At 37.0% G+C, this 13,613-nt stretch overlaps 1 protein-coding gene across 4 annotated transcripts in view; it reads left to right on the forward strand.

Moving 5' to 3' along the window:
* The first annotated feature begins 747 nt into the window (after window positions 1–747).
* The window catches only part of LOC107680606 (protein RMD5 homolog B-like), an 18,946-nt gene continuing 6,080 nt past the window's right edge, over window positions 748–13,613 (forward strand). Inside the window, exons 1-10 of one of the 4 annotated variants that reach the window (XM_016476551.1) lie at window positions 751–871; window positions 2,015–2,196; window positions 3,655–3,731; window positions 8,586–8,651; window positions 9,033–9,170; window positions 9,339–9,439; window positions 9,854–10,020; window positions 10,229–10,394; window positions 11,750–11,852; window positions 12,496–12,650. In XM_016476551.1, the coding sequence (XP_016332037.1) occupies window positions 2,058–2,196; window positions 3,655–3,731; window positions 8,586–8,651; window positions 9,033–9,170; window positions 9,339–9,439; window positions 9,854–10,020; window positions 10,229–10,394; window positions 11,750–11,852; window positions 12,496–12,650 (1,112 nt within the window). In that variant the 5' untranslated portion in view covers window positions 751–871; window positions 2,015–2,057. Of the gene's footprint in view, window positions 872–914; window positions 935–1,362; window positions 1,385–2,014; window positions 2,197–3,654; window positions 3,798–4,178; window positions 4,317–4,484; window positions 4,586–4,985; window positions 5,153–5,360; window positions 5,527–6,864; window positions 6,968–7,610; window positions 7,792–8,585; window positions 8,652–9,032; window positions 9,171–9,338; window positions 9,440–9,853; window positions 10,021–10,228; window positions 10,395–11,749; window positions 11,853–12,495; window positions 12,651–13,613 lie in introns of those variants that run through there. The other 3 variants (XM_016476553.1, XM_016476552.1, XM_016476554.1) reach the window with 3 other exon arrangements.

A 13,613-nucleotide genomic window follows, 5' to 3' on the forward strand; every position in this document is an offset into this window, starting at 1 on the left:
GGATCCTACGAAAAGCCTCTGGACCACAAAACCAGTCTTAAGTCGCTGGGGTATATTTGTAGCCATAGCCAAAAATACATTGTATGGGTCAAAATGATAGATTTTTCTTTTATGCCAAAAACCATTAGGATATTAAGTAAAGATCATGTTCCGTGAAGATAATTTGTAAATTTCCTACCGTAAATATATCAAAACTTAATTTTTGATTAGTAATGTGCATTGCTAAGGACTTAATTTGGACAACTTTAAAGGCAATTTTCTCAATATTTTGATTTTTTTGCACCGATCCCAGATTTTCAAATAGTTTTATCTCGACCAAATAGTTTCCTATCATAAACATAATGTTGCAACAAAATGAAGCATAGCTATATATAAACCCATATAGGAAATAAAAGAGTTATCGAATAAGCATGTTCTAAACTCCTGAAACACTGGTGTTTCATATTTTAGAGCAGTCGCTGCAATTTATGAAAGAAATCAATTAAATCTGTATGTGGGAATGTGTGTGAAAAAAAGCATATGTAACTCCCTTTGTAATCCTTAACATTTTCATAAGTAACTGTAATTTAATTACACATTTTTTCTCAGTAACTGTAACTGATTACAATTACTTTTATTTTGTAATTAAATTACGTAATTCCGTTACATGTAACTAGTTACTCCCCAACACTGCCCATGTGTCATTTGTACTTGCGTATCAAAAGTGTTCAATAGTATCGTTTGTGCTTTGTTGCTCTTATCGCTGAGGTAAAACCATTTACCCCTCCAGGCCGCATGTGGCAGCAGAGCGTCAAACACGTACATCGCTCCAGAAGAACAGATTCATTGCATCGCTTCAGGGACGTCTGCTGGTGAAGTGGTGTCAAAACAGGCAAGAACATGATGTGTTTTTTTAATTTACGCGTTTGATATAGCCTTCTAAAATTCGTTCGAGGTCAGCACTAGACTGACATGCTTTAATAGCTTCGTTAGTGTCAAAGTACATGTTGAATTTGCGAGTTTTAGACTCGTTCTTATGACTAGATATATTCCCGGCTATGCTAACAAGCTAACTGATTGTTTTGATCATACAGTTGCTCATTTCAACGCACAAGTTTAGTGATTATTACAGTTTTCTTAAGTTAGACATACCATGTTTTTGCAGTGTATTATTTAAACAGTTAAAACAAATTGAGAATAATAGCTGTTGGCTATTTTAGCTCATCATTTTGCAGTGTTTGGTCTGCATAGCTCTGACCCTGGCAGAGGCTTTTATATGTTTGTTTTAAACTGAAAAGTTCAAGGACGTTTATTCATGTTTATATTCATTCAGAGTCCTTTATGACTGATTAATTATGCGTTAATACAGTATTGCATTTTAGAGTGACATTTTATTCCAGTTAAGGTTAGTTGGGTACAAAGCATTTCAGTCTTTTTAGGCTGTTTATTTTTATGACAACAGGCCTGTAAGCCTAAATCCTTGGAATTATATCCTATGAGTGCCTGCTTAGGTTAAAATTACATATTGATTGGTATTGTATGTCTAACATTTAGGAACCCTAAGATTTTTTTTAACCTAATGTTTGAGTCAGACTTTTGGCTCGGATTTTTGATCAGATGTTATCGCTGGAAATCATTTACTGACCCATTGGCTTGATTTAATCCGCACTTAGTCACACAAACAAGTTGTTAGCTGTGAGGACCATTCAGACGTTTCATATGATTAAAACATATGACATTAACAAATTAATTTGACAAATGAGCTCTTCTGAAGTGCTTGGTAAAAATCTAGCCATTTATAAAAACACAATTAAACTCCTATTCTGCTGTAATTCACTGTGTGTCATGATTGACCACACCATACCAAACCACAGTATTTGCGCACCTTGACAAATTTATGTTACAATTATTATTTTTTTTTCTACTAATACCTGGAATTGACCAACTAAAGAACACAAGATCTATGCAGGGTTTATAAAGTAGTAGGATTGTAATCTGTATATGAGGTTGATTTTTATGTTTTCCTGTTTTGCAGGACATAGTGTGTGTGTGTGTGTGAAAGCTGTAACGCTGTGCTGATGGAGCAGTGTGCTTGTGTGGAACGGGAGCTCGAGAAGGTGCTACACAGGTTTGTCACATATGGACATCAGTCAGAGGAAAGGCTGGATGAACTCCTGAGGAACGTCTGTGAGCTAAGAAGTCGATTGGTTGCCTACGGTGAGCTTAGAATCCACTTGAATACCAAATTTTGGGCTTTGGTGCAATACGATCATCTAGGAGTTTGGTTTCTAATGGCGCTTTTCCACTGCATGGTACGGCACGGTACGGCTCGGTACGGTTCACTTTTGGGGGGTTTTCCACTGGGTACAGTACCTGGTACCTGGTACTTTTTTTAGTACCACTTCGGTTGGGGTTCCAAGCGAACCATACCGTTACCAAAACGTGACGTGTAAACTCTGCTGATCACGGATTGGCCAGAGAGAATCGTCTCTACCTGCGTCACTGAACTTGCGACACAAACACAAAAGAACCGCTAGATTTAAATCAGCACAGCCAGCGAAGGATCGAATGCAACTGTTTTGAACGAGCGCACCTTTTTTTAACAACCAAAAAGTGGCTGTTCCCCCTGTTGAGGAAGTACAGACGTTGCTCTCGTTGATAGCAGAGGAGCGGATTCAGTGAGAGCTTGATGGGGCGACGCGGAATGAAGAAGATTTTTTAGGAGTCGCGGCAGTAGAGGCGGTGCAACTATAATGACATGTGAATAATCCCACCCACTCTAAAGCGATACTAAACTGCAGTGGAAACGCAAACCGAGCCGAACCGAGCCGTGCCGTACCGTACTGAGCCGTACCGAGCCGAGTCGTACCACGCAGTGGAAAAGCGCCATATATCTTAGGCAATAAATCAGCCATGGGTACCTGATGAAGTGAAGGCTTGGAGATTTGATCTGAATGGCACACATGGCAGAATATGTGAAATAAGTATAAAGACACTGGACAATATGAAATTTTGTTTCTGCCATAGAATAAAAAAATAAAAAAAGTAATTGCAACTTTATCTCACTTTATCTCTCAATTCTTAGTTTATATCTTACAATTCTGACTTTCTCAAAATTGGAAGATTATATCTCACATTTCAGACTTTTCTTCTCCTCAGAATTTTATGTCTATATAATTATAATTGTGAGATAAACTTGCAGTTCTGAGCAGTCAGAAGTGTGAGATATAAACTCGCAGTTGTAAGAACAAAAGTCAGAATTTTGAGATGAAAAAGTTGCATTTAAATTTTTTTTCTATGTTATCAGTTGTCAGCTTGTGTGAGAGAGTGATTCATAAGTCAGTGCTGGTACATGAAAACAAGACTAAAGAGGTGGAGGAGGAGGAAGTCAACCAAGTGCTTTACAGCTTTGAAAAAAGCCAATTCAGTGACATTAAGTCATGAACAATAGGTGTACTTTAGATGCCTGCATAAATAATAGCCTGCAGTGCAAACAAACATACAAAAACACAGGAAAAACTGCATTTAGCTGTATAACCTCTAGCCCACACGTTAGATTTGTAGATGGTTATATAAGCATAACTCTGTTACAGAGATGAGTCACAGTAGCATATGTCTGTTTAGATCAAAGTTCACCGAGTTGTTATATTTCATCATACTCTGTTTCAACTCTAGGTGTTCAAGATGCAGATTTGTCAGTTCTCCATCAAACAATGGCCCAGTGCTGCAAGGAAATCAAAGAAACCGTGCAGATGCTTGCCTCCAGGCACAAAGACATCCATGGCAGTGTGTCAAAAGTGGGGAAAGCAATTGACAGAGTAAGAATCAAGTATTAAATGGACATTCAATTTAACAACAGTTTATCTTAATCAGGGTCTCCCAAACTGGGGGTTGTTTATGATAAATATTTAAATTCTAGAAATGGAAAATTTAAATTTTAAAATAAAAACAAAAGGACATACTAATGAAAGATAAAATATATTATGTTTGTATGAATAAATAAATATCTTCATATAAATCTTCAATCCCATTTTTCCTCTCTTTTCCTAGTAGTTTACAGTTGCGTTGTACATTTTCTGTCTGTTAAAAGTGAAAATGTGTACCTGTTTGATGATAAAATTAGAATTTATTTTTGTAAATCAATCACCTCAAAGGTTTATGTTTAATATGTTTCTTTTAAATGCTGTTCTCTTGCACAGAATTTTGATGCGGAGGTGAGTGCAGTTGTAGCTGAGAATGTCTGGGACTCTCCAGAGAGGCAGAAATACCTCAGTGAAACCATCGTAGAACATCTTTATCGACAAGGCATGTTGAGTGTTGCAGAGGATCTCTGTCAGGTAGGATTTCCTTTTGTATTATTAATAAATACTGTAAATATGAGTGTGCATTTCTGTAAAAATAGCTGTAATTCACATTTATGTTCACTTGTGAGTTTTTCAGCTCTTGTATTTTGTTGACAATTTGACCCCAGCACTAACATGTAGTGTTTCAATCTGACTTGACAGGAGTCTGGTGTAGTAATTGACATGAGCATGAAACAGCCATTTCTGGAGCTCAACCGCATTTTAGAGGCTTTAAGAACACAAGATCTCAGACCAGCTTTAGAGTATGTGTCGCATCCTTCTGTTTTCTACTTCCCACTTTTGTTTGTTGATTTTTTTTCCCTTTCAAAAGTTTGGGGACAGTAAAGTTTTTTTTTTTTTTAATTAAAGAAATTATTACTTTCATTCACATTAATTGAATCAAAAATGACAGATATTTATAACAATATTTATAATGTCACAAAAGATTTCTGTAATAATAATAATGAGCTAATGAGTTTTAAACATTGATAATAAGACCCTAAACCTTTGGATTGTGTATCTGTCCACATCCTCTCAGTCTTTAAACATACACTGGATTTTTTCAGAACAATGAATTTGATTGGGTGTGGCTTGAATATGTGGATTGTAGATTTAAGATTACTAGTTGTAATTGTTTGTTTGGTTGTATGATTGCTGTGGTAGGTGGGCGGTGACAAACCGTCAGCGGCTGCTGGATCTAAACAGCACCCTTGAGTTCAAGCTTCACAGACTGTATTTCATCAGCCTGCTCAACGGGGGCATCAGCAAACAGCAGGAAGCTTTACAGTACGCACGGCATTTCCAACCGTTTGCCTCGCAGCATCAGAGAGGTGAGGAAAGTTTCAGTCCAGAATTCATGAACCACAACAAGGCTTTAGTTTTGTAAACATATGGGTGGAACTGAAGCACTATTGAGGCTGTTTTACCAGTAACATCATTGATGCAATTATTTTGTTCTGTATTACACTACCTGACTGACTCAATGTTATGACCAAAGTCTGGGATGACATCTGAGCCTTGTTTGTGTGTGCTTACTAGATATTCAGATCTTAATGGGTAGTCTAGTGTACCTCCGCCATGGGATTGAGAACTCTCCTTACCGCAGTCTGCTGGAGACGGATCAGTGGGCAGAGATCTGTAACATCTTCACACGAGATGCTTGCGCCCTACTTGGACTCTCTGTGGAGTCCCCACTCAGTGTCAGGTCAGAAAAAAGTTTACAGTCTGCTTTTACAAGTCCTAAAATTTCTACACTTCCTGTGAACCCCTAACCAATAATTAGATAGATGTCAGGCCTGTTTTAGGAACTACTGAATTCATTAATGTCTTTAAGTTTTATGCAAGTTTTACATGGTGCTCAATGGAAAGGAGTAAAACACAGGAGTCTCAAGGCATGCTTTCTCAAGTCTCAAGTTTTAACTTGAAATGCCACTGTTTGTAATGTCTATTCAGTGCTTTACTCGTCTGCATAATGTACCGTTAAAAACTTTGGGGTAAGAGTTTTAAATGATTTTGAAAAAAGCCTCTTGTCTTGCTAAGACTGGATTTATTGAATTAAAAATACAGTAAAAAAGCAGTCATATTGTAAAATTATTACAATTATTGAAAATGTCTGTTTTCAGCTTAAATGTATTTTAAAGGGCTCATATGAAATTGCTAAAAATAACATTATTTTGTTGTAATGCGATGTTCACGCAGTTTAAGGTTCAAAAAACAAATTATTTCCATACCGTACATTATTGTTCTCCTCTCTGCCCCGCCTTTATGAAATGCGCCTATTTTTACAAAGCTCATGTGGTGGGCTCTGATTGGCCAGCTATCCAGTGCGTTGCGATTGGCCGAATACCTCAAGCATGTGACAGAAATGTTACGTCCCTTACCATATTTGGGATATCAGCTTCCATGGCAGCGGCAGCAACAATACTACAGCGAGAATAAAAGTTACGCCTTCTTTCTTTGCGTATACATTTGGGTGGTGTTGTGCAAATCTTCACACAGTGTTTGAATGAGCCGTTTCAGGAAGGTGTGGATGAATCTTAACTTTTAGAAAGAATATCTCTTTTGGTTTGAGACTGTAATCTTTGTGACTTTATAGAACTTATATGCACAAAAAGCTTGTAACACTCTAAAGACAACGGAAAACATGAAATCGAGTCATATGACCCCTTTTAAATATATTTAAAGCTGAATTTTCAGCAGCCATTACTCCAGTCTTCCAATCTTTTATGGAAGTTAAAAAGAACAGCATTAGAACAGCATTTAAAATAGAAATCTTTTGTAACATTATGATAGCCCTTACTGTCACTTTTGATAAGTTTAATGCATCTTTGTTAAATAAGTTTAGATTCTCTTCATAGGTGGCTTTCCATACTGACATATAAGTTTAATTTGAGTTATTTGGGAAATCATATAATTAATTAGATTTAAATTAATCGATTGACAGACCTACTCTGTTTTAGACTTGCATGTTTTGAAATTTGTATTGAATGAATGATGAATGATTGATGTTTTATTACTGAATCCTCCTTTGATTTTCCATCAGTTTTGCATCCGGCTGTATGGCGCTGCCTGTGCTCATGAACATCAAACAGGTTATTGAACAGAGACAGTGCAGTGGTGTTTGGACGCATAAGGATGAGCTGCCAGTAGGTCTCTTTCTTTCCCTTTAATGCTTTTATTCAATGATATTCCTTTTTCTGAAGGTTTCAAACATTTAAAAAGTTTTGTTGAAATCTGTTAATTACGTGAATTGTTTTTACATTATAATTAGGGATGCATCAATTACTTACTAGAACAACATTTACTGATACTAATAGTTTGGTGGTTCTGTTTTTTAAACTGATAATTAATTATGGAACACAAATAATTAATTACACAACAAAATAAACTGAAGTATTTATATAACATGTTTTCAACATTTATTTAGCTAACACAATGTGCTTTTATAGCTGAACTTTCATAATTCAAGACCAGCAAAGATATGGAAAATAAAGTGATTTTCATTTGCCAATGACAGACAAATTTAAACCAATGAACTACCAAAATTAGTAATGATAAATGACACTTTTATTAATTTCCCTATTCAGACTGTTCGCGGTTTAAAAACACTGAAATGCAAATGAATCAAGCTTTTGATTGCAGCTGGCTTGACCAATTGCTCTGTGTCTGATAGGTGCTAGATACCTACTGGCTGATATATCTGCTAATTATTATTAATAAATGTGGTAATTTTAAATACATGAATGCTTAATCTGTTGATCCATGCTGTTTGTTCGTGTGTGTGTTTAGATTGAAATAGATCTGGGGAAGAAATGCTGGTATCACTCTGTGTTTGCCTGTCCTATCCTGAGGCAGCAGACATCAGAGAGCAATCCACCCATGAAGCTCATCTGTGGGCATGTCATATCCAGAGACGCGCTTAACAAACTCACCAATGCTGGAAAGTAAGACTCTGACATATGCATCACATTCTACATTACTTTAAAGTTTAAATTAAACAGACCCTAGATCTGATGCCTGATGGTTATTTAACAAGGGTTAAAGGGTTACTCCACCCCAAAATGAAAATTTTGTCATTAATCACTTACCACCATGTCGTTCCAAACCCGTAAAAGCTTCGTTCGTCTTCGGAACACAAAATATTTTGGATGAAAACCGGGAGGCTTGTGACTGTCCCATTGACTGCCAAGTAAATTACACTGTCAAGTAGGGCTGTGCGATTAATCGAAATCGTCATAAAATCGCGATTTGAGCTTGCGCGATTTCTAAATCGCTTTATAGCACGATTTTCCGCGCCCCTGACCTCCCCGCAGTATGCTATCCAAACCAATCAGAATGCAGCGCGCCTAAATGGAGCATGAGAACAGAACAGACCGGGCGGGCACACAAACGTAACGCCAGGTTCACACACTCCATCTGTGGTGCGTATTTTTTCCGCGCCCATGTTAACGGATCAGAGCGTTCACACTGCACGCGATTGCGGTCCGGCAGTGCGATCCAGGAGCGGTGCGTCTGCAGCAGTCATGCTGCGATCGTTTCTGCACGGAATCTATTTCTGCTGTACTGTACCCTGGACACGGGATTTATTTTTATTTTTTCCTGCCATATGTCTATTCTAGAGACATTTTGTTACACCTTTACTTAGTGATTATTTTGCCTTATGTCTGTTCTAGAGACATGTTACAGCTTTTTGATAAAGCTCTAATTGGTTTTCTTTTGGAAATATGTTTCCAGTGCTGCAAGGAAATCAAAGAAACCGTGCAGATGCTTGCCTCCAGGCACAAAGACATCCATGGCAGTGTGTCAAAAGTGGGGAAAGCAATTGACAGAGTAAGAATCAAGTATTAAATGGACATTCAATTTAACAACAGTTTATCTTAATCAGGGTCTCCCAAACTGGGGGTTGTTTATGATAAATATTTAAATTCTAGAAATGGAAAATTTAAATTTTAAAATAAAAACAAAAGGACATACTAATGAAAGATAAAATATATTATGTTTGTATGAATAAATAAATATCTTCATATAAATCTTCAATCCCATTTTTCCTCTCTTTTCCTAGTAGTTTACAGTTGCGTTGTACATTTTCTGTCTGTTAAAAGTGAAAATGTGTACCTGTTTGATGATAAAATTAGAATTTATTTTTGTAAATCAATCACCTCAAAGGTTTATGTTTAATATGTTTCTTTTAAATGCTGTTCTCTTGCACAGAATTTTGATGCGGAGGTGAGTGCAGTTGTAGCTGAGAATGTCTGGGACTCTCCAGAGAGGCAGAAATACCTCAGTGAAACCATCGTAGAACATCTTTATCGACAAGGCATGTTGAGTGTTGCAGAGGATCTCTGTCAGGTAGGATTTCCTTTTGTATTATTAATAAATACTGTAAATATGAGTGTGCATTTCTGTAAAAATAGCTGTAATTCACATTTATGTTCACTTGTGAGTTTTTCAGCTCTTGTATTTTGTTGACAATTTGACCCCAGCACTAACATGTAGTGTTTCAATCTGACTTGACAGGAGTCTGGTGTAGTAATTGACATGAGCATGAAACAGCCATTTCTGGAGCTCAACCGCATTTTAGAGGCTTTAAGAACACAAGATCTCAGACCAGCTTTAGAGTATGTATCACATCCTTCTACTTTCTACTTATCGCTTTTATTTTTATTTTTTCCCCATGTACACGGCCTTTCAAAAGTTTGGGGTCAGTAAAGTTTTTTTTTTTTTTAAAGAAATTAATACTTTTATTCAGCTAGGACACATTAAATCAATCAAAAGTGACAGATATCTATAAAGACATTTATAATGTCACAAAAGATTTCTGTAATAATAATAATGAGCTAATGAGTTTTAAACATTGATAATAAGACCCTAAACCTTTGGATTGTGTATCTGTCCACATCCTCTCAGTCTTTAAACATACACTGGATTTTTTCAGAACAATGAATTTGATTGGGTGTGGCTTGAATATGTGGATTGTAGATTTAAGATTACTAGTTGTAATTGTTTGTTTGGTTGTATGATTGCTGTGGTAGGTGGGCGGTGACAAACCGTCAGCGGCTGCTGGATCTAAACAGCACCCTTGAGTTCAAGCTCCACAGACTCTATTTCATCAGCCTGCTCAACGGGGGCATCAGCAAACAGCAGGAAGCTTTACAGTACGCACGGCATTTCCAACCGTTTGCCTCGCAGCATCAGAGAGGTGAGGAAAGTTTCAGTCCAGAATTCATGAACCACAACAAGGCTTTAGTTTTGTAAACATATGGGTGGAACTGAAGCACTATTGAGGCTGTTTTACCAGTAACATCATTGATGCAATTATTTTGTTCTGTATTACACTACCTGACTGACTCAATGTTATGACCAAAGTCTGGGATGACATCTGAGCCTTGTTTGTGTGTGCTTACTAGATATTCAGATCTTAATGGGTAGTCTAGTGTACCTCCGCCATGGGATTGAGAACTCTCCTTACCGCAGTCTGCTGGAGACGGATCAGTGGGCAGAGATCTGTAACATCTTCACACGAGATGCTTGCGCTCTTCTTGGACTCTCTGTGGAGTCCCCACTCAGTGTCAGGTCTGAAAAAAACTCTGCTACAGTCTGCTTTTACAAGTCCTAAGATTTCTACTGATCCTGTAGGATTTTCAATATGGTCCCTAACCAATAATTAAATAGATGGCAGGACTATTTTAGGAACTACTGAATTCATTAATGTCTTTAAGTTTTATGCAAGTTTTACATGGTGCTCAATGGAAAGGAGTAAAACACAGGAGTCTCAAGGCATGCTTTCTCAAGTCTCAAGTTTTAACTTGAAATGCCACTGTTTGTAATGTCTATTCAGTGCTTTACTCGTCTGCATAATGTACCGTTAAAAACTTTGGGGTAAGAGTTTTAAATGATTTTGAAAAAAGCCTCTTGTCTTGCTAAGACTGGATTTATTGAATTAAAAATACAGTAAAAAAGCAGTCATATTGTAAAATTATTACAATTATTGAAAATGTCTGTTTTCAGCTTAAATGTATTTTAAAGGGCTCATATGAAATTGCTAAAAATAACATTATTTTGTTGTAATGCGATGTTCACGCAGTTTAAGGTTCAAAAAACAAATTATTTCCATACCGTACATTATTGTTCTCCTCTCTGCCCCGCCTTTATGAAATGCGCCTATTTTTACAAAGCTCATGTGGTGGGCTCTGATTGGCCAGCTATCCAGTGCGTTGCGATTGGCCGAATACCTCAAGCATGTGACAGAAATGTTACGTCCCTTACCATATTTGGGATATCAGCTTCCATGGCAGCGGCAGCAACAATACTACAGCGAGAATAAAAGTTACGCCTTCTTTCTTTGCGTATACATTTGGGTGGTGTTGTGCAAATCTTCACACAGTGTTTGAATGAGCCGTTTCAGGAAGGTGTGGATGAATCTTAACTTTTAGAAAGAATATCTCTTTTGGTTTGAGACTGTAATCTTTGTGACTTTATAGAACTTATATGCACAAAAAGCTTGTAACACTCTAAAGACAACGGAAAACATGAAATCGAGTCATATGACCCCTTTTAAATATATTTAAAGCTGAATTTTCAGCAGCCATTACTCCAGTCTTCCAATCTTTTATGGAAGTTAAAAAGAACAGCATTAGAACAGCATTTAAAATAGAAATCTTTTGTAACATTATGATAGCCCTTACTGTCACTTTTGATAAGTTTAATGCATCTTTGTTAAATAAGTTTAGATTCTCTTCATAGGTGGCTTTCCATACTGACATATAAGTTTAATTTGAGTTATTTGGGAAATCATATAATTAATTAGATTTAAATTAATCGATTGACAGACCTACTCTGTTTTAGACTTGCATGTTTTGAAATTTGTATTGAATGAATGATGAATGATTGATGTTTTATTACTGAATCCTCCTTTGATTTTCCATCAGTTTTGCATCCGGCTGTATGGCGCTGCCTGTGCTCATGAACATCAAACAGGTTATTGAACAGAGACAGTGCAGTGGTGTTTGGACGCATAAGGATGAGCTGCCAGTAGGTCTCTTTCTTTCCCTTTAATGCTTTTATTCAATGATATTCCTTTTTCTGAAGGTTTCAAACATTTAAAAAGTTTTGTTGAAATCTGTTAATTACGTGAATTGTTTTTACATTATAATTAGGGATGCATCAATTACTTACTAGAACAACATTTACTGATACTAATAGTTTGGTGGTTCTGTTTTTTAAACTGATAATTAATTATGGAACACAAATAATTAATTACACAACAAAATAAACTGAAGTATTTATATAACATGTTTTCAACATTTATTTAGCTAACACAATGTGCTTTTATAGCTGAACTTTCATAATTCAAGACCAGCAAAGATATGGAAAATAAAGTGATTTTCATTTGCCAATGACAGACAAATTTAAACCAATGAACTACCAAAATTAGTAATGATAAATGACACTTTTATTAATTTCCCTATTCAGACTGTTCGCGGTTTAAAAACACTGAAATGCAAATGAATCAAGCTTTTGATTGCAGCTGGCTTGACCAATTGCTCTGTGTCTGATAGGTGCTAGATACCTACTGGCTGATATATCTGCTAATTATTATTAATAAATGTGGTAATTTTAAATACATGAATGCTTAATCTGTTGATCCATGCTGTTTGTTCGTGTGTGTGTTTAGATTGAAATAGATCTGGGGAAGAAATGCTGGTATCACTCTGTGTTTGCCTGTCCTATCCTGAGGCAGCAGACATCAGAGAGCAATCCACCCATGAAGCTCATCTGTGGGCATGTCATATCCAGAGACGCGCTTAACAAACTCACCAATGCTGGAAAGTAAGACTCTGACATATGCATCACATTCTACATTACTTTAAAGTTTAAATTAAACAGACCCTAGATCTGATGCCTGATGGTTATTTAACAAGGGTTAAAGGGTTACTCCACCCCAAAATGAAAATTTTGTCATTAATCACTTACCACCATGTCGTTCCAAACCCGTAAAAGCTTCGTTCGTCTTCGGAACACAAAATATTTTGGATGAAAACCGGGAGGCTTGTGACTGTCCCATTGACTGCCAAGTAAATTACACTGTCAAGTAGGGCTGTGCGATTAATCGAAATCGTCATAAAATCGCGATTTGAGCTTGCGCGATTTCTAAATCGCTTTATAGCACGATTTTCCGCGCCCCTGACCTCCCCGCAGTATGCTATCCAAACCAATCAGAATGCAGCGCGCCTAAATGGAGCATGAGAACAGAACAGACCGGGCGGGCACACAAACGTAACGCCAGGTTCACACACTCCATCTGTGGTGCGTATTTTTTCCGCGCCCATGTTAACGGATCAGAGCGTTCACACTGCACGCGATTGCGGTCCGGCAGTGCGATCCAGGAGCGGTGCGTCTGCAGCAGTCATGCTGCGATCGTTTCTGCACGGAATCTATTTCTGCTGTACTGTACCCTGGACACGGGATTTATTTTTATTTTTTCCTGCCATATGTCTATTCTAGAGACATTTTGTTACACCTTTACTTAGTGATTATTTTGCCTTATGTCTGTTCTAGAGACATGTTACAGCTTTTTGATAAAGCTCTAATTGGTTTTCTTTTGGAAATATGTTTTCAAATTTACACTGAATGCATTAATGACTGTAAAGCATGTCTGTGTGTGTCAAAATCGTGATTAAAATTGAAATCGCAAAATTGATCAAAGAAATTGCGATAGTTTTTTTTTGTCCATATCGCACAGCCCTACTGTCAAGGTCCAGAAAAGTATGAAAGACATCGTCAGAATAGTCC

Source organism: Sinocyclocheilus anshuiensis, unplaced genomic scaffold (genome assembly GCF_001515605.1).
Source record: "Sinocyclocheilus anshuiensis isolate Anshui unplaced genomic scaffold, SAMN03320099.WGS_v1.1 scaffold328, whole genome shotgun sequence".
Taxonomy (NCBI): Eukaryota; Metazoa; Chordata; class Actinopteri; order Cypriniformes; family Cyprinidae; genus Sinocyclocheilus; species Sinocyclocheilus anshuiensis.